Source organism: Aspergillus chevalieri, chromosome 2, assembly GCF_016861735.1.
Source record: "Aspergillus chevalieri M1 DNA, chromosome 2, nearly complete sequence".
NCBI classification, from domain to species: domain Eukaryota; kingdom Fungi; phylum Ascomycota; class Eurotiomycetes; order Eurotiales; family Aspergillaceae; genus Aspergillus; species Aspergillus chevalieri.
The window spans coordinates 2,762,267-2,781,156 of record NC_057363.1 but is presented as its reverse complement, the minus strand read 5'-3'; the positions used below and the strand labels follow the sequence as shown (position 1 = coordinate 2,781,156).

Genomic DNA, 18,890 nt, shown 5'->3' with positions numbered 1-18,890 from the left:
GATGCAAAATGCGAGCCAGTATTTGTGCTTCTATCAAGTTCCGTCGTCTCAATGAGCGATGCAAATCCAACCTTAAGTTGGTATATACTCGCCCATTGCCCAGCCATACTCCAATAGTTCAGCACAATAGCTCCAGCTGAGCTTTTTTTGCATTATCTTCTCCACCAGTCTTTTTCAAATCCTGTCAGCTTTACGAAAGTGCCGAAACCGGCGAAACAATAGCCTCAGTATAGCTGACCCTGACTCTACAGGGTTGGATATATAATCGTTCCTATGCCACTTCAAGTTCGAGCAAACCAATCTTCTCTCTAAATTCTAATTCATTTTCATCCATTGGAAGATTCAACATTCACTGTCGAAAATGGATACTCCCTCGAGCTCGGCAGACGTGGTCAATGACCATCACTACAGACTTGTCTACTTCAGCAACGAGTTGCCATCTGACGAGCAGATTGGTGCTCACCTGCGCCGTCTTCAAGCTTTGAGCAAGGACAGGCGACACCCAATCTTGAAAGTCTTTCTGGACGACGCCACAGAGGTGCTTCGTGAGGAGCTGCGGAAGTTGCCTTCCCATCTTCTTTCCCTGATCGCACCGTTTGAGAGCATCATCGACTTTGCGTATCAGTTTGGACTGCGTACTGGACCGTTTGGGGGGTCTACCGAGGGTGTCTCCACGTGTCTGATTCAGCTGGGCACGTATATCAGGTAAGTCCTCATTTCTAGAATGGCAGCTTCGGTTACTAACTGGCTACTAGCTACCATGAGTGCCCTACGAACGAGCCCCTGACCTCTCCTCATGGGACGCTTGTGGCTCTCGGCTCCGGATTGCTGGCTGCTGCGGCTGTCTCCTTTGCCTCTCGCTTGCCGGATCTTGTGAAGCTCGGTTCTGAGGCAATCCGCATTGCTTTCCGGATGGGTCTTCGTGTCGACCAGGCTTCGCAGAGACTCGAAACTCGTCGAGCCGAGGGACCAGCAGAGAGCTGGGCATATGTGTTTTCGGAGTTGTCGGAGGATGAGGTGCAAAAGGAACTGGCAACCATGAATGCTTCTCTGGTAAGTGTGCTTAGCAAAAGCCTATCTTCCCCAGTTAATCCTCTACTAAACCCGCTAGAACTTCCCTGCGCCGAGCCAAATCTTTGTTAGTGCTGTTAGCCCCGGTTCCGTCACTATTAGTGGTCCTCCTTCGCGCCTTAAAACCCTTGTGCGCTCCTCCGAGCTGCTGCGCTATGCCAAATGGGCTTCTCTGCCCATCTTCAATGGTCTCTGCCACACATCCCATGCTTACACCCACGCTGATGCTGAAGACATCGTGAGCGCAATGGACCTCCCGACCAATTCATCTTACATTCCTCACGCGCCTTTGCTCTCGACCAGAAATGGACAGCCCTTCGCCGCACACACGCCTGCCCAGCTTTTTGAGGATGTTATATTCGAATTGCTGACGGGGACTATTCGCTGGGACACGGTTACAGCGACTCTCCATGACCGCGTGGCGCTTCACTTTGTGCCTGAAGTTGTTGTAAAGGCTTTGGGTGCGCCTAATGCTCTCAAGGGTTTTAATGAGGCTGTTCAGGCCCATGCGGACCCGGTCCGAGTTATCACGGAGGATGTTTTGGCGCAAAGTCTCGCTACTCCTCTACCTGTGCGCGCCCCCCGCGACCCTAAGGACTCCAAGATTGCTATTGTCGGTATGAGTTGTCGCCTTCCTGGGGGTGCCGTATCCAACCAAAGCTTCTGGGATCTGCTGGAGAAGGGCCTCGACGTCCATCGACGCATCCCCGCGGATCGGTTCGATGTTGATACACACTGGGATCCCACCGGCCAGAACCCGAATGCCAGTAAAACACCATTCGGGTGCTTCATTGATGATCCGGCTCTCTTCGACGCCGGTTTCTTCAACATGTCGCCCCGCGAGGCGGAGCAGACGGATCCTATGCACCGCTTGGCCCTCGTTACCGCTCACGAAGCCCTCGAGCAGGCTGGTTTCGTGCCTAACCGTACGCCCTCGACTAATATTGAGCGTGTGGGTGTCTTCTATGGCCAGGCAAGTGACGATTACCGCGAAGTCAATGCAGGCCAGGAGATCGGAACATACTACATTCCCGGTGGAAACAGGGCTTTCGCGCCCGGGCGAATCAACTATTTCTACAAGTTCGGTGGGCCCAGTTTCAGTTGCGACACCGCGTGCTCATCCAGTCTGGCTACCGTTCAGATCGCTTGCACAACGCTGTGGAGCGGCGATGCCGATATGGTTATCGCAGGAGGAGTCAACGTCCTCACAAACTCGGACGGCTTTGCCGGTCTCTGCAATGGCCATTTTCTCACGCAGACCGGTAACTGCAAGACATGGGATGCTGGTGCTGATGGATACTGCCGTGCAGACGGTATCGGCTCTGTTGTCATGAAGCGTCTTGAGGATGCTATTGCGGATAACGACAACATCCTCGCCACTGTGCTGTCTGCGGCCACGAATCAATCTGCCAAAGCTGTGTCAATTACCCACCCGCATGCTGGTGCTCAAGCGAGTCTCTACAAGCGCGTCATGGACCGCGCTGGCGTTGACCCACTCGATGTCAGCTATGTCGAGCTGCACGGTACCGGTACACAAGCCGGCGATGCGACGGAGATGGAGTCAGTCACGCAGGTGTTTGCGCCTATGGGCCCTCGCCGTCGCACCGAGCCGCTGCATATCGGCGCTGTCAAGTCGAATATCGGCCACGGAGAGGCGGCAGCAGGTATTGCGGCACTGATCAAGGTGCTCTTGATGTACAAAAAGCGGTCTATTCCTCCACACACAGGTATCAAGACGGAGCTGAGCCCGGTGCTGAAGAAGTTCCTCGACAAGAAGCGTAATATTCACATCGCTTTTGAGCAGACGCCTTGGAAGCCTGTGTACAACGATACGCGGTATGCGGTGGTCAACAACTTTAGTGCTGCCGGAGGCAACACGACTATGCTTCTCGAGGAGGCACCGGTCAAGGAGATCCAGGACGATGGCGACGATCGTGAGAAGCACGTTGTGGCCGTATCTGCCAAGAGCAAGGTGTCGCTGAAAGGGAACCTTGAGGCACTTTTGGCATATCTCGAGGAGAATCCCGAGACTTCATTGAGTGACCTCGCATACACCACCTTGGCCCGTCGCATGCACTACAACCACCGCATCGCCTTTTCGGCCTCCTCCATCGACCATGTGAAGAAACAATTGCGGTATCACATCGACTCTGAGGAGCAGGTTCGCCCGGTCCCATCAAACCCGCCAGCTGTGGCCTTCGCCTTCACCGGCCAAGGTGCATTCTACCCCGGCATGGGTGCCCAGCTCTACAACAGCGTTCCGTCTTTCCGGGACCATATCACGCATCTCGACAGCCTCTGCCAGCAGCACGGCTTCCCATCGATCCTCCCAGTCATCGAGAACATAGGCGCCGAGACACAGGAAGAACCAGCCCCCATCGTCACCCAGCTCACCATTACCTGTCTCGAGATCGCCTTGACCAAGTACTGGGCCTCGCTGGGTATTACGCCAAGCGTCGTCGTCGGAGCAAGTCTGGGCGAGTACCCTGCCCTGCATGCCGCCGGCGTGCTCTCTGCCAGCGACACCATCTTCCTCGTCGGTCAGCGCGCACAGCAGCTTGAGAAGCACTGCCAACTGCGCAGTCACGGCATGATGGCTGTACGTGCCAGCGTCGAGCAGATTACGGAGTGCCTAGGGGACCAACCCTATGAGGTCGCCTGCATCAACGCTCCACAGGACACCGTCATCGATGGACTTCAGGCTGACATCGCCTCTGCACGGGAGAAGCTCCAGGCACAGGGATACAAGTGCCACCAACTCGATGTGCCCTACGCCTTTCACTCGTCGCAGATGGACCCTGCTCTGGACTCATATGAGCAGATTGCTTCGTCAGTCACTTTCCATGCGCCTCAGGTGCCCGTTATCTCGCCGCTGCTCAGCGACGTCGTGTTCGATGCTAAGTCTATCCACGCGCAATACATGCGGCGGGCGACGCGTGAGCCCGTCAACTTCGTTGGTGCTTTACAGGCTGCGCAGGAGATTGGCATTATCGACCACAACACTGTCTGGGTTGAAGCTGGGCCTCACCCAGTGCTTGTCTCGTTTATCCGCAACTGTCTCCCCGAGGTCAAGCGGTTGGTGCCGACGCTGCGGCGCAACGAGAACAACTGGAACACGTTGGCGGATAGTTTGGCTGGATTGCACAGCGACGGTCTCACCTTGCAGTGGAACGAAGTGCATCGGCCATTTGAGGCATCGCTGCGGCTGTTGGACTTGCCGTCGTACTCGTGGAATGAGAAGAGATATTGGATCCAATATCGCGGCACATGGACTCTCACCAAGGGTAAGGAAGTCAGTCAGCCGGTGCCTTCGTCAGCCGTGTCGACCTTGACGACCTCGTCTATTCATCAGGTGCTTCAGGAGGACGTTACTGGTTCCACAGCGACTTTTGTGGCCCGGTCGAACCTCATGCATCCCGACCTTTTCGAGGCCGCCAATGGTCACCGGATGAACGATTGTGGTGTTGCCACATCGGTGAGTTGCCTTATTCACTTGTATCAGAATCCTATCTAACACATTCACAGTCTATCCATGGCGACATCGCCTTCACCATCGCCGACCACCTCTACAAGAAAATCACCAACACATCCGCCCCAGGCATCAACATCACCAACCTGATTGTCCTGCAAGGCCTCGTCGCGCAAAAGTTCTCCAAAGCTGACCAGCTCTTTGAACTTCGCGCCACAGCCGACCTTACCACTTCCCCAGCAACCACAACCATCCACTGGTACAACGTGACCGACGGCATCACAAGCCCCGAGCACTTCGCCTCGGCCGTCGTGGAATACGGTGACGCCAATGTGTGGCTCTCGCAATGGCGTCGCCTGTCTCACCTGGTCAATAGCCGCATTGCTTCCCTTGAACGCATGGCCACCGAGGGCAAGGCCGCCGTCCTCCCGCGCAACATGGCCTACCGTCTCTTCAACAATCTCGTCGACTACGCCGACAAGTACCGTGGCATCCAGTCCGCCATTATGCACGAGTACGAAGCCATGGCGAATGTTACCCTCACAACCCAGGGGTCGGGAACTTGGACTGTGCCACCGTATTTCACTGACCCTGTGGCGCATCTTGCTGGACTAGTCATGAATGGCAGCGATGCGTCCAACACGATCGACTACTTCTACGTGACGCCGGGATGGGCGGGGTTGCGGTTTGCGAAGCCTCTGGTGAAGGGTGGAAAGTATCAATCGTATGTGCAGATGACGCCGATCGAGGGACAGGCTGGGTTCTGGAACGGAGATGTGTATGTGCTGCAGGACGGGGAGATCATTGGTTTGGTTGAGAAGATTACGTTCCGGCGGTTCCCGAGGAGCTTACTGCCTACGTTCTTCTCGCCGCCAGATGTGGCCAAGCCATTGCATGCCGCAGCTCCGGCTGTACCGGTTAAGCCTGCTGCACCTGCACCAGTGCCTGTTTCTGCTCCCGCTGAAGCGTTCAAGTCGGCCGCTCCTAAGACAGCTGCTCCAGTGCCTGCCCCTGCCCCTGTCCCTGCCAAACGAGCTGAGCCAGCCCCGGCCGCGGCTCAGGCGGCAGCAACGCAGAATCCAACAATTACCGGCGCCCTGGACCTTATCGCCAAAGAATCCGCACTGGAGCTGTCCCAACTCACCGATGACGCGGCCTTTGCTACTCTCGGTGTCGACTCGCTGATGTCCTTGGTGTTGGCGGAGAAGTTCACGAGTCAGTTAGGAATTGAGGTGAAGAGTTCTATTTTCATGGAGTGTGAGACGGTGGGAGAGTTGAAGACGTATATTGAGGAGACTTTTTGTTGACTTTGTTTTCTTTTGTTTGATTTTTCCTGGTTTTGTTGTCGACGGATTTGGTAATTTAGATTATTTAGATAGTAATAATCCGTATGGGATAGGAATTTGAACTATTTCGGATTGATTTTACTTCAAAAAGCCTTTGTTGCTTGATACTTACATTCAAGGTGTAACCTGACGTTAGGGTTGGTGCATATCATGCCGGGCTATACTAAATTTGTAGATATTCAGGTACGTTAATCAGGCACCAATATAGAAATTAACCCTAAATATCAGTGAAACATAGAAGAAGCAACTCCCCTGACACCTTGAGCATGTCTACGTACACATTCACACTCGCATCCGGTCACATCCGTAGACCCTAAGATAGGACAAACAAAGACATTAACTATAAGTACCATCTCGTCTTCCTCTGTACTTTCTTCTACCATCCCATCCTCAACATCTCCATTCCCATTACTCGATTATTCATATCCTCCGGCCCTAGTTACCCAGACAATTCACCACCATGCCCAAACTAACCCCTACCGAGCGCGGCATCGCCATCTACAACCCCCTAGTCCTCCAAATCTACGACTACTGGGTCCTCAACATCGTCAACACTTGGGCCTGGCGTTGCCCCACAAAAACCCACCTCCTCCCCCTTTTCGTCTCCAACATTGGCTCCAACCACCTCGACATCGGCGTCGGCACAGGCTACTACCTCGCCAACGGGACTATCCCGCAAACAACGCGTCTGACGCTGTGCGATCTGAGCCCGACGGCGATGGCCAAAGCCAAAGCCAGAGCTGGAAGGGAGGATGCGAGGGAATTGCTTTGCGATGTGTTGAAACCGTTGCCCGTGCGCGCGGGGGAGAAGTTTGATTCGGTGTCGATGTACTTCTTGTTACATTGCTTGCCGGGACCGGTGGGGAACAAGATTTGTGTTTTTGAGCATGTGAAAGGGGTTCTGAAGGAGGATGGGGTTGTTACTGGGGCTACGGTTTTGGGGAAGGGGGTCAAGGATAACTTCTTCGGGGGGCTGATTCGGCGGTTCTGCGTGTACGACGGGATTATGAGCAATGAGACAGATGACGTGGAGTCATTTGTGGAGGCTTTGAAGGCGAATTTTGAGGTTGTTGAGGTGGATGTCATTGGTGTTGTATTGGTGTTCAAGGCGATGAAACCGAAGCTGTAGCTGTTGCTACCACTTCCTTGATTTAGGGAATGTTTGGCGAGTATAGGGCTTAAGTAGAGGTAGAGGTAGAACGGAGTGCGGTTAGAGTACAAACAGGAAACAAACTAAAACTTAAAAATCTGATCCTTAGTGTACCCAAGCTGTCCCAGAATCCCCTTCCCACCCCCAAACCACCCATTCGACCCGATCAACGCCGTCTCCATAGCCGGCGGTCCGCAGACAAACACTTTCACATCCTCCTCAGACCCCTTAGGCTTCATAACCTTCTTCAATAACTCCTCCGTAATCCTCCCCTTCTCAAACGTCTTCCCCTCGGTCTTTCCATCACTAATAGTATACACTGTCTCAAGCCGCTCAGGATACCGCTTCTTAAATCCCTCCAACTCCTCCCTCAACACTAAATCCTCCTCTGTATTCACACCAAACACCAATGTGATCTTCGTTTTATCTTCGGGGTCCTTCAGCGCGCCTTGGATCAGTTGGTACATGGGCGTGATGCCTGCGCCGCCGGCGAGGAGGTAGATGTGGGAGTGTTTGTTGGGGGCCCAGGGGTAGGCTTTGATGGGGCCGAAGAAGGAGATGGATTGGCCAGGTTGGAGGGAGTGGAGATGAGTGCTGGCTTTGCCGGAGGGGTATTTTTTGATCAGGAACTCGACGTAGCCGGGGTTGTCTGCGTCGTTAGTTTTTTTTTTTTTTTTTTCCGTTCCGGATTGGTTGGTGTAAACATACCGAAGTCACTGATAGGAGTGTAGGGCCGAATAACGGGAAGCCAACTGCCCTGAGGACGGGAGATAGTAAGTAGAGAAGCTATACTCGTTAATAACACATCCAACATTCATCCGATATGTTAGGGCAGCATACAAGTCAACGCAAGACCACTCTTCGCATCCTTATCCGGAAACTCAAACACAAGTCGTTTCGTATTATGATTCACCGTCTTGGTGCTGTGCAGTCGCAGCGACGTGAAGCCGGTCTTTCCAAATACCATCGGGGGCTGGTTTGTTTCCGCAAGTGCTGTCTGGAGGGAGTATGCGCCGATACCAACAGCCACGGCGGTAGTAGCAGCCGCAGTGGTAATTGTACGAGAACTGAGCTGAGCGGACATGATGCTTTGGGGAAGTAAGTACATTAAAGATGAACAGAGATACTTGTAGATAGCGATTCTCGCGCCAATCTGCCTCGGTCTTTGTCGGGTTTTGATAAACACCAGGTTCTTTCTTTGCTTATTACGTGGATCACCACTCTGCAGCTCTTATTGGTTCTTCTAGACCCAAACTATACGTTTATTATGCATTCGGCAGGATTGATTGTCCCGAGACATGATTTGCCGGTGATATCTGAAGCCGAAACTAGTGTTGTTGGAGAAAAATTAAATAACTATAGAAAAATCAACTTATCGCTGCATATCCTCCATAAAATCCTGATAGTTAGTCCACGAGAGTTGATCAATACCGACATCCCCAAAATCCACCCCATCCCATACAGTCGGCACATTCGCCCATGGTTCAACCCCAATACTACCCGAGGTACTACTACACGGCGTTACAGCCAGCCCCATCCCTCTTTGATGCTGGTTCTGATCCGGAGCCATCACCGGCAGGAACGGTGACTGCGGCTGCGCAGATGCAGACTCCGGAGTAAAGACTACTCTCAAGGTGTCTCTTTTTGCACGCGCTCTCCCCATCAACCTCTCCATCGGCTTCCACAGCATCCCCTCCTTCTCGTCCGCGACTAATCCTCCAAATCGCTCGAATGCGCCTTCCACGGTATCCCAGTATCGTTCTATCAGCGCTGCATCCTCGCACCCACACAGTTCTGCGATCGCGACCGCCAGCGCATGCCAGGGGACAAAGATGCCCTCAAACCAGCGCCACGGATGCCCGCGAGGATCGCTGTGTAGTGTCTCCTTTTTCTGCAGAATATCCACGGATAGTCGGAGGACATTGGATCCGGGGACGTGAGGAGGAGTAATGCCGGGGGTGCGCTGGAGTGGCCGTAGAGAGATAAGCTGCATCGAGGCCGCGATGTAGTCTGCGACTTGGAGAGCGTACCAATGAAAGGGCAATGCATCTGGTTGACAACTACGAAGCAGTTGTGATGCTGTCCGCTGGAAATCGGCAACGCATGCCTGCCGTATATGCATGTACTGTGACCCCGGCTCCGTGAGTGATCGCACAGCGCATTGTGCCTTCGATATCATCAAGGTGAATGTACTATCTGTAAAACTGTCGGATTCCGCCGGCACAATCTCATACCCAAACCGAATGTCATCATCGTTAACGTTCAACGGTGCATGTAATTCCAACCATCTCCGTAAAATCATCGGCTCGGATGCCCGATCCAACGACGCCTGAACGTCCAGCAACCCAATAGCACCCCACAACCGCCTCCGCATTTCCTGCTCAAACGGCGTTATCAGAAATGGTGGGTCTGGCACATGCAGTGAGAGCGCTTGTGCAACACGAACAGCCATGCTAAGCATCGTCCATGCTCGTCGGCTCCGGTCCTGTGAGCGGGCTCCGATTAACGAAAGTACGAATGCTTGTAAAACGGTCAAGTCGTCCGATGTGACGAATTCTGCGCGCACTAGGGCTGCTTCTGTTTCTCTTTGGTATCTGGCGATTACCGATGCTCTGCTGGCTCCTATGGCAGGGGGCCACTGGTCTTCGGTAATACTGCACGCTGCTATATAGTAAACAGCGCATCGAAGAGCTTCCGGGGCTGGGTGATGGTCACCATAGTGGAGGTACGGTTTCCCTTCTATGAGGAGAGCACGCAGGGACGGTTGATGTAGAATCTTGAATACCGGATCGACTTGTGTCAAAAAGACATGACACAGATGCTGTTGAAGCTGCGGGGTCGCCCATGGCTCTGTATTGGAACATAAAGGACTAAGCAAGGCCCTGCCCGTCAATCCGTGAACGAGAATATCATAAGGCGCGAACGTCGCACCATCATGACCCTGGTCCGTGAGGTTGCGCAAAGACCGGTTCTTACTCCAACGTTAACGTCAAAGCTACATGAAATCGTGGTAGATGAGACTTACTTGTACATGCATCAAGCCCTCCCAGAACGAATTCCCCAAATAAGTACTGGGCTTCTGAGCCACCAACCCACCTCCACCTCGAACGTCATTACCCACAGGCGAAGGCAAATCACTCCGTGACTCTGTATCGCAGGGACTCGGCAAGATTCCTGCATCAGCCATAACTGGCACGATAGTATTGGCTGCAGCCCCGTTATCCTGCATCAGCGTACAAATCAGCCCCTCCAACCTTTCCATCCTCCCCTTCAACTCATCAGTCGCATCAGCAGAACCTCTCTCGGGCACCCGATCTGCAGCCTTCGACTTTCGGAAGCGCCCCCGTGGCAGACGTGCTCGTTCCACGGGGATACAAGCCGCCCCGAGCCGTTGGCAGTTTGTACACGGGCTGAGCTTGTCGCATTTCACCTTGCGCTGGCGACACATCTCACAGCTTAGCTGTACTTTGGGAGCGGACCCGGCTGTTCGCTGGGTCGTGCTCTCGGCCATCGTTGCATGTGTGTGTATTGCTGGTCTCTTGGCTATGCGAGGCCGAGAGGATGAGTGGGGAGTGATCTAGTCCAAAGCAACGAAAATATGGCAGAGTATCGATATCGATACACGCTTGTATTTATGATATGTCTCATTTTAAGCTAATCGAGCGAATAGCAAGGTGCGCACAAAAGCAAAAGCAGCTAACTGGCCCGTGAGCGTAATGTTTGCCAGTCATTGTCAGTTCAGCTACGGCAACTCCGGCAGCTGAGAGGCGTGATAACAGTACATGCAATGATATCCAATCAGGGAGACTGGTGATCTCGTTATCTGAAGGTTATAGCTCTGCATACATGGCTAGCTCTACTTCGTATGTAGTCTGAAGTCGTACATTTGCCAATATATTGACTGTCTCGAGTCATGGCTGCATGATTCTGATGCTTGACATTCGGGAACCTTCTTATCCATTAAGTAATGGTCCATTATTAATATCTAATTCTAAAAGTTGCCGTATTCCTGTCCTAACACCTGACAAATATGAAATAACACCCAAATCGATAGTAAAACTAACTATATGGCCAATTCCAAATTCACCATCTCATCACAATTCGTGAGATCGTGAAATAGATAATCCATACTCGACGCTTCCGGACTGGTCCCAGGAAGCTGCAGCTGTGGTTGTGGTGACATATTACTAGTAGTAGGATCTACCATGCCCGAAGGTCGGGCCGTAGACGCCGGCCCCGTTTCCACGGCATTGGCGAAAAGGCGCTCCGTCGAGGAAATCGTCACTGGGGCTCGCCATTCTAGCAGTCGATCAAGCGGGAGGTTATGTGATTGGTTGTTTCTGTCAGTAGCTTGCGTTAGCGGCATTGGCATCGTATGATGAAGAACGAAAAGAAAGGAAAAAAAGTACTGACAAGGGTAACGGCGGTCCTCGCTGCCGCAAAAACTCCTTATAATCAAATACTTTGTAGCCACTTTCTTCAAGCAGCTCCCACTCGGGTGCTCGGGATTCGACGATTCTCGAGAATTGCTCTTCAAAGTAACGCCGGAGGGTAGGGAAGTGAGCGATCTTAAGTAAGCCGTCTAGACTGCAGAGGCCTGTAAGCAGTTAGTCGGTTATGCAAAATATCTGCAGCATGAAAGAAAGAGATAACTCACTTGCAAGAAGGATCAGGGCAAACGATTTGACGCAGATACTGGCATTGCGTAACGGCCCAAATACCATCGTGACTGCGCGCCGTGCATCGCTAGCCCAGTCTTTTGCCTTGCCTCGACGCTTAAGCACTTCGGCCATTTTCTTGTTCATCTGCCTAAGCGTTAGCAAGATGTATCGTAGAATCAAGATCGAGGAGACAATAGTTACCTGTTTCGCAGCGAAATTCGGAGACAAGCCCTCATCATGTACCAACCGGTCTTCTTCCATCTTGAAAATCTGCCAACTAAGTAACCCGTACACATTCCCCACTGTGCTCGAGACATTCCCCAGTCTCCCAAGGACCTCCGCAAACTGCATGATCGACACATCAGGACAAGCAGGAATCCGCGGCCCGCTGTACAGCCCCTCCACTTGCTGGTTATGATCCTCCACACTGGAAATCGGGTGATTGAAAAGCATTGCCAGTAAATCCTGCAACTTCTTCATCCGCTTCAACCCCAGATCCGATTTTGCCAGAGACGGAGTCGGCGTTAAAAACGGTTCACTGGAAGTAAGCGACGATCTGGGTAAAGATCCGAACGCTGTTGGCGAGGCTTCTGTTGAATAGTCCTGGGGGATGCCGTCATCTTTATCCCTACCCAATCGTTCTGACATCTCCCGCAGAGCACTAATCCAGTTCTCTGGGGGTCGTTCCTGGAGACTTGGGCCTCGGGCTATCACGGTGCCGTTGGCGACGATGACTGAGGATATTGATTCACTATGTTGCTGGAGAGTGAAGTAGACTTCGCCTTGGACTGGCAGCTGCATGGCGATTGTATGATCTTGCAAGAAAGTAGTATCAATTTGAATCATACGACTGACAACAACACGACTTCTATCCTCTGTTCGTATTTATGTATCTATATCATCACTCAGCTCGGGTTTAGGACGGATCCAGAATGGTCATCCTCGGATATCTGGACAAGGGTTCTGGTGGCTGACTTGCAGTCTGCTGAAAAGACAGTAATCAATACACTTTGGGTCCGACTTGTAAGCCAATCCATAGATTCATATTGCCATTAGGATTAGTTCAGAGACAGCGCAGATTGTGCTTACTCTCTCTTTCCTTTTTTTTTTTTATTTCGGCAGACCCGGCAGCTTGTGAGAATTTAATTGCAATTCTATCTGACAAGATAAGCCTAGGATCCAATAATCAGCTGCCGTACGAAATAGACAGGAGGCGATGGCGATGACTGGATCACGAACCAAGAACCAATATAATACAATGAATATAATACAAGGATCTCCCGTGCAAATCAACCCGACTTCGGCCTCGGCCTCAGCACATAGCGCCATGTCGTCCCAAAATGCCACCTCTTCTCCTCCACAACCTCTAGCCCGCTGTCCCGTACGATCTTCCCGATATCCCGATTCCACCAGCACCCGTGCCGATCCGCATGTGCAGGGGCCAAGTTATCGAGCATCCGGTTCAACCAGTCATAATATGACCGGCCATGTTCGAGGAGGAGAATCCGCCCGTGCTGTGGCTCCGTGATAGAGCCCAGATGCCGCAGCGTGCCCACCGGATCTGGCATTGAACAGAGACCCATTGTCTGAACGATTGTGTCGAAATAGCGCGGTGTGGCTACTCCTGCGCTTGCAGCAGCTGCAGCAGCGCCTGCCACTGATGGATTGACGGCACCCGCGTCTGCCACGGCAAAACTCACCCTCTGCATGGACCGTGGATGCATCCTCTCAAACTTCTGCCGTGTAACCTCCACCATCTGCGGGCTGAGGTCGATAAACGTGACGGAGCGACAGCCTTTCAACAGCCCCTGTCCTGGTCCCTGTCCGCGCTCCACCACCCCCTGTCCCTGCCCCTGCATCTGGCTCAGATCATAGTACGCCAGGTTCCGGCCAGTACCGCAGCTGACCTCGAGCACATTCCCTTTCGCCATCTGAATAAGATCGTGTCGTTTTCGGCCCAGTCGCATCAGCCTCTCTGACATGTCGACGTCGGCGTCGAAGGTGGCCGCTGTGTGGTTGTAGCGGTCTGAGACATCTTGCGGGACGGTGAGAGATTGCGATTGGTTCACTTGACGGGTATACGAGGCGTAGAGAAAACCGCAGTAAGTGCTTATGGTGAGCATGCCGATACCCATGAAGGTCATGATGCGGGGCGAGATGCCATGTTTTGGGGCGGTTGCTGAGGGGGGTGGGTTCACGAGTAATGGGTTTGTACGTTTGGGGAGGGTTTTCTTTCTATTTCAGTTAGGAATTTGAATTATTTTCTGGGGTTTGGAGGCTTAGACTCACTGTGGTTGGGGAATTTGGCTATTGAGTCGCTGCGGGCCCGGGACGGATCCCGCTTTCTTCAAAGAGGCTCTCCCTACTCGGGATGCGCTCATCGTGCCTGTCAGATGTTAGCTTGGGCGGCATTATGACTGAGTATATCAATATACTAACAGTAGTGTGAGTATGGTCAAAGTACGATGGAGCAACGTCGGAGAAAGCGGTGTCAGATCTCACGACCTTATCAGCCACCTTAAAAAAGCCAATTGACTTCTCCGCATCCGCAGATTTTTTGGAGATTTTGTCAGGAGTACCAGTACTCTTGAATACAATTAAGTTGCCATTTCGAGGGGATTTTAGCAGATAATGGCACTACCGAAGAATATTCTAATCGTGGGAGGAGGAGTTTTCGGGCGTGAGTATCGATATCCCCCGAATACCAATCGCGACGGATTGCGATTAAACAAGACATAAGGACACCACTAACCAACAACGACAGTATCCACGGCCTTGTCCCTCTCATCCCGCCACCCAGCCTCCAAAGTAACCCTCCTCGAATCCTCCCCCACAATTCCCAACCCCGAAGGCTCCTCCGTCGACACCTCGCGCATCGTCCGTGCCGACTACTCCAATCCTGTGTACTCGAAACTCGGTGTCGCAGCCATCGACCGCTGGCGCAACACCGAATGGGGAGCTGACGGCCGCTACACGCAGAACGGACTTATGCTAGTCTATCCCAATGGCCAGGGAAATGGGCGGGACTATGCGATGAAGAGCTATAAGAATGTGAAAGAGTTGGAGGGGGATAAGGTAGAGCTTCTGCCGAGTAAGAAGGATGTGTTGCGGGCGGCGCCGGCGTATTCGGAGGAGTTAGATGTTGAGGGGGGGTATGTGAATTGGGGGTCTGGGTGGTCGGATGCCGGGGCGACGGTTGCGTATGCGAAGCAGCTTCTTGATAAGGAAGGGAAGGTTGTGTTTAAGACGGGGGAAGTTGAGCGGTTGCTTTATGATGAGAAGGAGAAGGATAAGGTCACTGGTGTCGTGCTGTCCGATGACACTACCCTGACCGCAGACCTAGTCGTCCTCGCGACAGGCGCCTGGACAGCGAAACTCATCGACCTGCGCGGCCGGACACTCTCCACCGGTCAGGCATTGGCCTACATGCAGATCACGGACGAAGAGCAAGAACGCCTCTACAACATGCCCACTGTCCTTAACTTCGCAACGGGCATGTTCATCATCCCTCCACGGGACAACCTCCTCAAAATCGCTCGCCACGGCTACGGCTACCACAACCCGGTGACCGTCTCTGTCCCAGGCCCCGACGGCAAGGGAACGATGCAAGTCAGTATTCCCGAAAAGGGCGTCCCCATCCCTCTCGAGGGCGAGCAAGCCTTCCGGGATGCAATGAAGCAGTTCCTCCCTGACCTGGCGGATCGACCATTCGTCAAGACTCGCGTCTGCTGGTACACAGACACGTACGTCCTTTCTACCCCCACCAACCCTACACATATATACTGACAAATACAAATAGCCCCGAAGGCGACTTCATCGTAACCCACCACCCAACTTCCAAAAACCTCTTCATCGCCACCGGCGGCAGCGGCCACGCCTACAAATTCTTCCCTGTGCTGGGCGACAAAGTCGTCGATGCGATGGAGGGCACGCTGGAACTCGAATTGCGGGATCTGTGGAAGTGGCCGGAAGCCAAGGATGCGGATGTGTTCGAGGGAACTGAGGATGGGAGTCGGTCGGGGCAGAAGGGGCTTTTGCTGATGGAGGAGTTGGCCAAGTCGAAGAGGGAGAGTAAGCTGTAATTGTGATGGATTGTGTAGTATGAGGTATATATATACGAAGGATGTACAGGTATGTTTGTGTATAGATATGCGTTCCAGAATGTGATATCAGATTTTTTTTTCTCAGTCAGTTGTCATCTCGATGTAGAACTCCAGTTGGGAACAGTGTCCTAGTTAGCCTACATTAACCAGAGCCGTCGACAAAGAAAGACGTACTACGAAAGATGAAGCTGTTTACTTAGGGCTGTATAGTCAATTGAACCATTCATTATTTTTTAGGAGCATCAAGAACGGATACTACCATTAACGTCAGCCTCGTAACGAATCCCAAATCCCATCCCCTAACGAGAACTTTTTTTTTCTGGCTTTTTCTTTCCCATTTTTCCCTCTCAAACCAGTAACCCAACTTCCTTGTCAATAGGCAAAGGGCAAATAATTAAGGAGGCAACCATTCGACCAGCGCACAGTACCGCCCCCTATCCCTGCGGTGTGCGACCATCTAATTGTAATATTTGAACGTGAAAAAGCAGACAACCGGGTAACCACCTTCGAATCGCTAGAACGCCGGATAATGCTAGCATAAACAATCGTAAAATCAAAGAGTGAGCGAGGCACAAAGTCCTGCTCGAAACCTCCGGGCAAAAGAAAATAAGAAAGTGATAATACAAGGTAATGGAGAAGTGTGAAGTATGTTTGATGATGATCTCCTGTGCTTGGAGTATCAACGCATAGCCTTAAACCTTGCGGAAGTCTGTATGAGCAGTTAGCGAGAGTCCATCGAGAACAGGAGACGAGGAACATACCAGAAAGCACAGGATAGATCATCTCGAATGCCTGGTAGATCTCTTCACGGACCTTGGCACCTGTCAAGACAATCTTGCCACTGACGAAGATCAACAGGACGATCTTGGGCTTCATCATACGGTAGATGAGACCCGGGAACAATTCGGGTTCGTAAGAACTGAAATTGTGGTGGCGACTAGCCAGACCCTCCAAACGAATGGGGAACTTGATGTCACAAGAGCCGACGATGTTCTGGATTTTGAAATCCGTGAACTTGGCATTGAAACCAAGCTTCTGGATAATCCGTGCGTATTTCCTGGACGCCAACTTGGAGTCATCTTCCGATTTGGCACCGGTGACAACCATTTTTCCCGACGCGAAAATCAACGCAGTGGTCTTCGGTTCTCGAATACGCATGATCACGGCAGCGAAACGCTAAGTCAGAGAAGACAACAGTTCAGCCACACTGTACCCTGACGCATAGACACTTCAGGGAGGTGTGGAAAGTAATACCTTTGGGTTGTACTCCGCATTTCTTGCGTGGAGTGCGATGGTTTTCAAATCCAAACGACAGTCAAGGTTGACAGTTGCGACGATGTTTCTTTAAAGAAGAGAACATGTTCAGTATTCTGGTGGTCCAGAAAAAAAAAAAAAAACAGCAAGAGTATACTCACTGCAAGGTAGGCACAATACCACTACCCGGCGCATTGGCACCAGGAGTCGCAGCAGGAGTTGCGGGCATCACCCCATTGCCGTTGGCGGCTTGACCTCCGTGCTGCTGGCCATTCATCACTCCATTCGCACCCTGAGAACCCATCGCCATGACACCATCTTTTTCAGAGGACGGCGGGGTTGTCGCGTCACCCGCACCACCGGGGAAGGACAGGGAGGCAGGAGAGGTGAAGGCCCTCGCCTGCTGAGCGTTCGAGGGATGAGTCGTGAGAGAATCCATACTCAAGCCGAAAACCAGCCGAGACTGAAGAAAGGTCCAGAGATTAGGTTCGATCGCACACGTGCAAAGCTGCAAGAAGTGGCAATCTAATCGAAGAATGTCAGTAAAGACAGCTTCATGAAAAGCGCCGTGGTTGGGAGGATGGGCAAGTGATTCTGGAAGAATCGGTTGCGAGGGAGTGAATCTCGGAAGAAAAATCAAAACAGCGCCATACCCTTTAAGGCGATGGGAGATGGACAACTCAATGTCTCCCCCAACAAACAAGCAGCAGCTTTTGTTTCGGTTTGAAGAGGATAAGAATCAATTCGACTGAGGGACAGAAGAGGATGGGAGTCCACGAAGGGAAGAGAGGAAGACGTCAGATGCCGACCGACGGAACCCGGAATAGGAAAGCAGCCGAAGTCGGAAAAATCACAGCCAAGTGTTTTTCCGAAGAGTAGACAAGAGACAGGAGGATAGAGAGAAGGGAGTGGACAGAACAACAGGAAGCAACAAGAACAGGATCAACAGGGACAAGCAAGTGAATTTTTTTGTATCCCTTTCCAGAAAAGGAAATCCGGGATGTTCTATCTGCAAAGTGAAGAGAGTGTGATGGTGGTGAAGCGCAAAAAGAGAGCAAGACTTCCTGATTCGGTAAGTGTAAATTACCTCTGCTCTCTTTTTTTTTTCTTCTCTGCTTCTTTTCCTATACGTGGATAAACGTCTTCCCGAGCGAACCCTTAAAATGTTTCCTAAAGGGGAACGAATAGAGAGTAAAAGGGCGGTGATGTATTCGCGTGGATAGAGTGTGTGGATGGAAAGGGTAGGGGAGGGGGCGGCGTTCCGGGAGTGCCAAGACCAGGATCAGATTCCAAAAGGCGACACGAAAGTGGGAGGTTGGGCCTTTATATAGTCGCGCTCTCCGAGCGGCGGGCCGGGGGAGGCGAAGCAGGCGTCAGGGGAGAAAAAAAAGAAAAAGAAAAATGGCTGGGCCCGGGCGGCGGCGGCAAAAAAACAGCGTGCAGTGATAGGCGGTGTATATCCATGGGTCAGGTTAGAGAGAGAGCCGCTAGTGGCTAAGTGGCCTCTATGACTCATCGTGATTCGCCTATACTTTCATTCAATTACCCGCTAGTCCCACCTGGGTTGCTGATCCAGAATTCTCCATTGCTAGGCATCTTCTGATTGGTTTATGGTCTATTTTCTGTTTGGAAAAATTTTCTGCTCAAAACCAGGGTACGAACCATTCTGTCCAATCAAAGGGCTGGCTTCTGTCCGCGTCGCTCCTGCAACCGATGCATCCCGGACCCATAACAAGCCATATGGGCCAATAAAACGCGCGGGTTACTGTTCGCGGTACTTCTCGCGAAGAGTACGCGCCAACGGTCTTTTTTCTATTTTGCTTTCGTGTCCTTTAT

General features: G+C 52.1%; 8 protein-coding genes across 8 annotated transcripts; 3 read left to right on the top strand and 5 right to left on the bottom strand.

The window, feature by feature from the left end:
• Positions 1–361: 361 nt before the first annotated feature.
• Positions 362–5,847, top strand: ACHE_20978A (type I polyketide synthase; the record flags this gene model as incomplete). Its single annotated transcript, XM_043285340.1, has 4 exons — positions 362–705; positions 756–1,053; positions 1,112–4,546; positions 4,597–5,847. The coding sequence occupies 4 exons, from the start codon at positions 362–364 to the stop codon at positions 5,845–5,847; spliced, it is 5,328 nt and encodes a 1,775-aa protein (XP_043134042.1).
• Positions 5,848–6,346: 499 nt separating this feature from the next.
• ACHE_20977A (class I SAM-dependent methyltransferase) lies at positions 6,347–7,015 on the top strand (the record flags this gene model as incomplete). Its single annotated transcript, XM_043285339.1, has 1 exon — positions 6,347–7,015. The coding sequence occupies one exon, from the start codon at positions 6,347–6,349 to the stop codon at positions 7,013–7,015; it is 669 nt and encodes a 222-aa protein (XP_043134041.1).
• A 104-nt stretch (positions 7,016–7,119) lies between these two features.
• Positions 7,120–8,120, bottom strand: ACHE_20976S (cytochrome b5 reductase family protein; the record flags this gene model as incomplete). Its single annotated transcript, XM_043285338.1, has 3 exons — positions 7,120–7,685; positions 7,745–7,822; positions 7,877–8,120. 3 exons carry the CDS (start codon positions 8,118–8,120, stop codon positions 7,120–7,122), a joined length of 888 nt encoding a protein of 295 aa, XP_043134040.1.
• A 288-nt stretch (positions 8,121–8,408) lies between these two features.
• On the bottom strand, positions 8,409–10,547 carry ACHE_20975S (Zn(II)2Cys6 transcription factor; the record flags this gene model as incomplete). Its single annotated transcript, XM_043285337.1, has 2 exons — positions 8,409–10,007; positions 10,062–10,547. 2 exons carry the CDS (start codon positions 10,545–10,547, stop codon positions 8,409–8,411), a joined length of 2,085 nt encoding a protein of 694 aa, XP_043134039.1.
• A 1,096-nt stretch (positions 10,548–11,643) lies between these two features.
• ACHE_20974S (uncharacterized protein) lies at positions 11,644–12,543 on the bottom strand (the record flags this gene model as incomplete). Its single annotated transcript, XM_043285336.1, has 1 exon — positions 11,644–12,543. The coding sequence occupies one exon, from the start codon at positions 12,541–12,543 to the stop codon at positions 11,644–11,646; it is 900 nt and encodes a 299-aa protein (XP_043134038.1).
• A 443-nt stretch (positions 12,544–12,986) lies between these two features.
• Positions 12,987–13,841, bottom strand: ACHE_20973S (class I SAM-dependent methyltransferase; the record flags this gene model as incomplete). The annotated part of the gene is made up of 1 exon (XM_043285335.1): positions 12,987–13,841. The coding sequence occupies one exon, from the start codon at positions 13,839–13,841 to the stop codon at positions 12,987–12,989; it is 855 nt and encodes a 284-aa protein (XP_043134037.1).
• Positions 13,842–14,328: 487 nt separating this feature from the next.
• Positions 14,329–15,779, top strand: ACHE_20972A (NAD(P)/FAD-dependent oxidoreductase; the record flags this gene model as incomplete). Its single annotated transcript, XM_043285334.1, has 3 exons — positions 14,329–14,377; positions 14,462–15,440; positions 15,497–15,779. The coding sequence occupies 3 exons, from the start codon at positions 14,329–14,331 to the stop codon at positions 15,777–15,779; spliced, it is 1,311 nt and encodes a 436-aa protein (XP_043134036.1).
• A 713-nt stretch (positions 15,780–16,492) lies between these two features.
• On the bottom strand, positions 16,493–17,493 carry SPT15 (TATA-box-binding protein; the record flags this gene model as incomplete). Its single annotated transcript, XM_043285333.1, has 4 exons — positions 16,493–16,509; positions 16,562–16,976; positions 17,055–17,142; positions 17,216–17,493. The coding sequence occupies 4 exons, from the start codon at positions 17,491–17,493 to the stop codon at positions 16,493–16,495; spliced, it is 798 nt and encodes a 265-aa protein (XP_043134035.1).
• Positions 17,494–18,890: the final 1,397 nt, after the last annotated feature.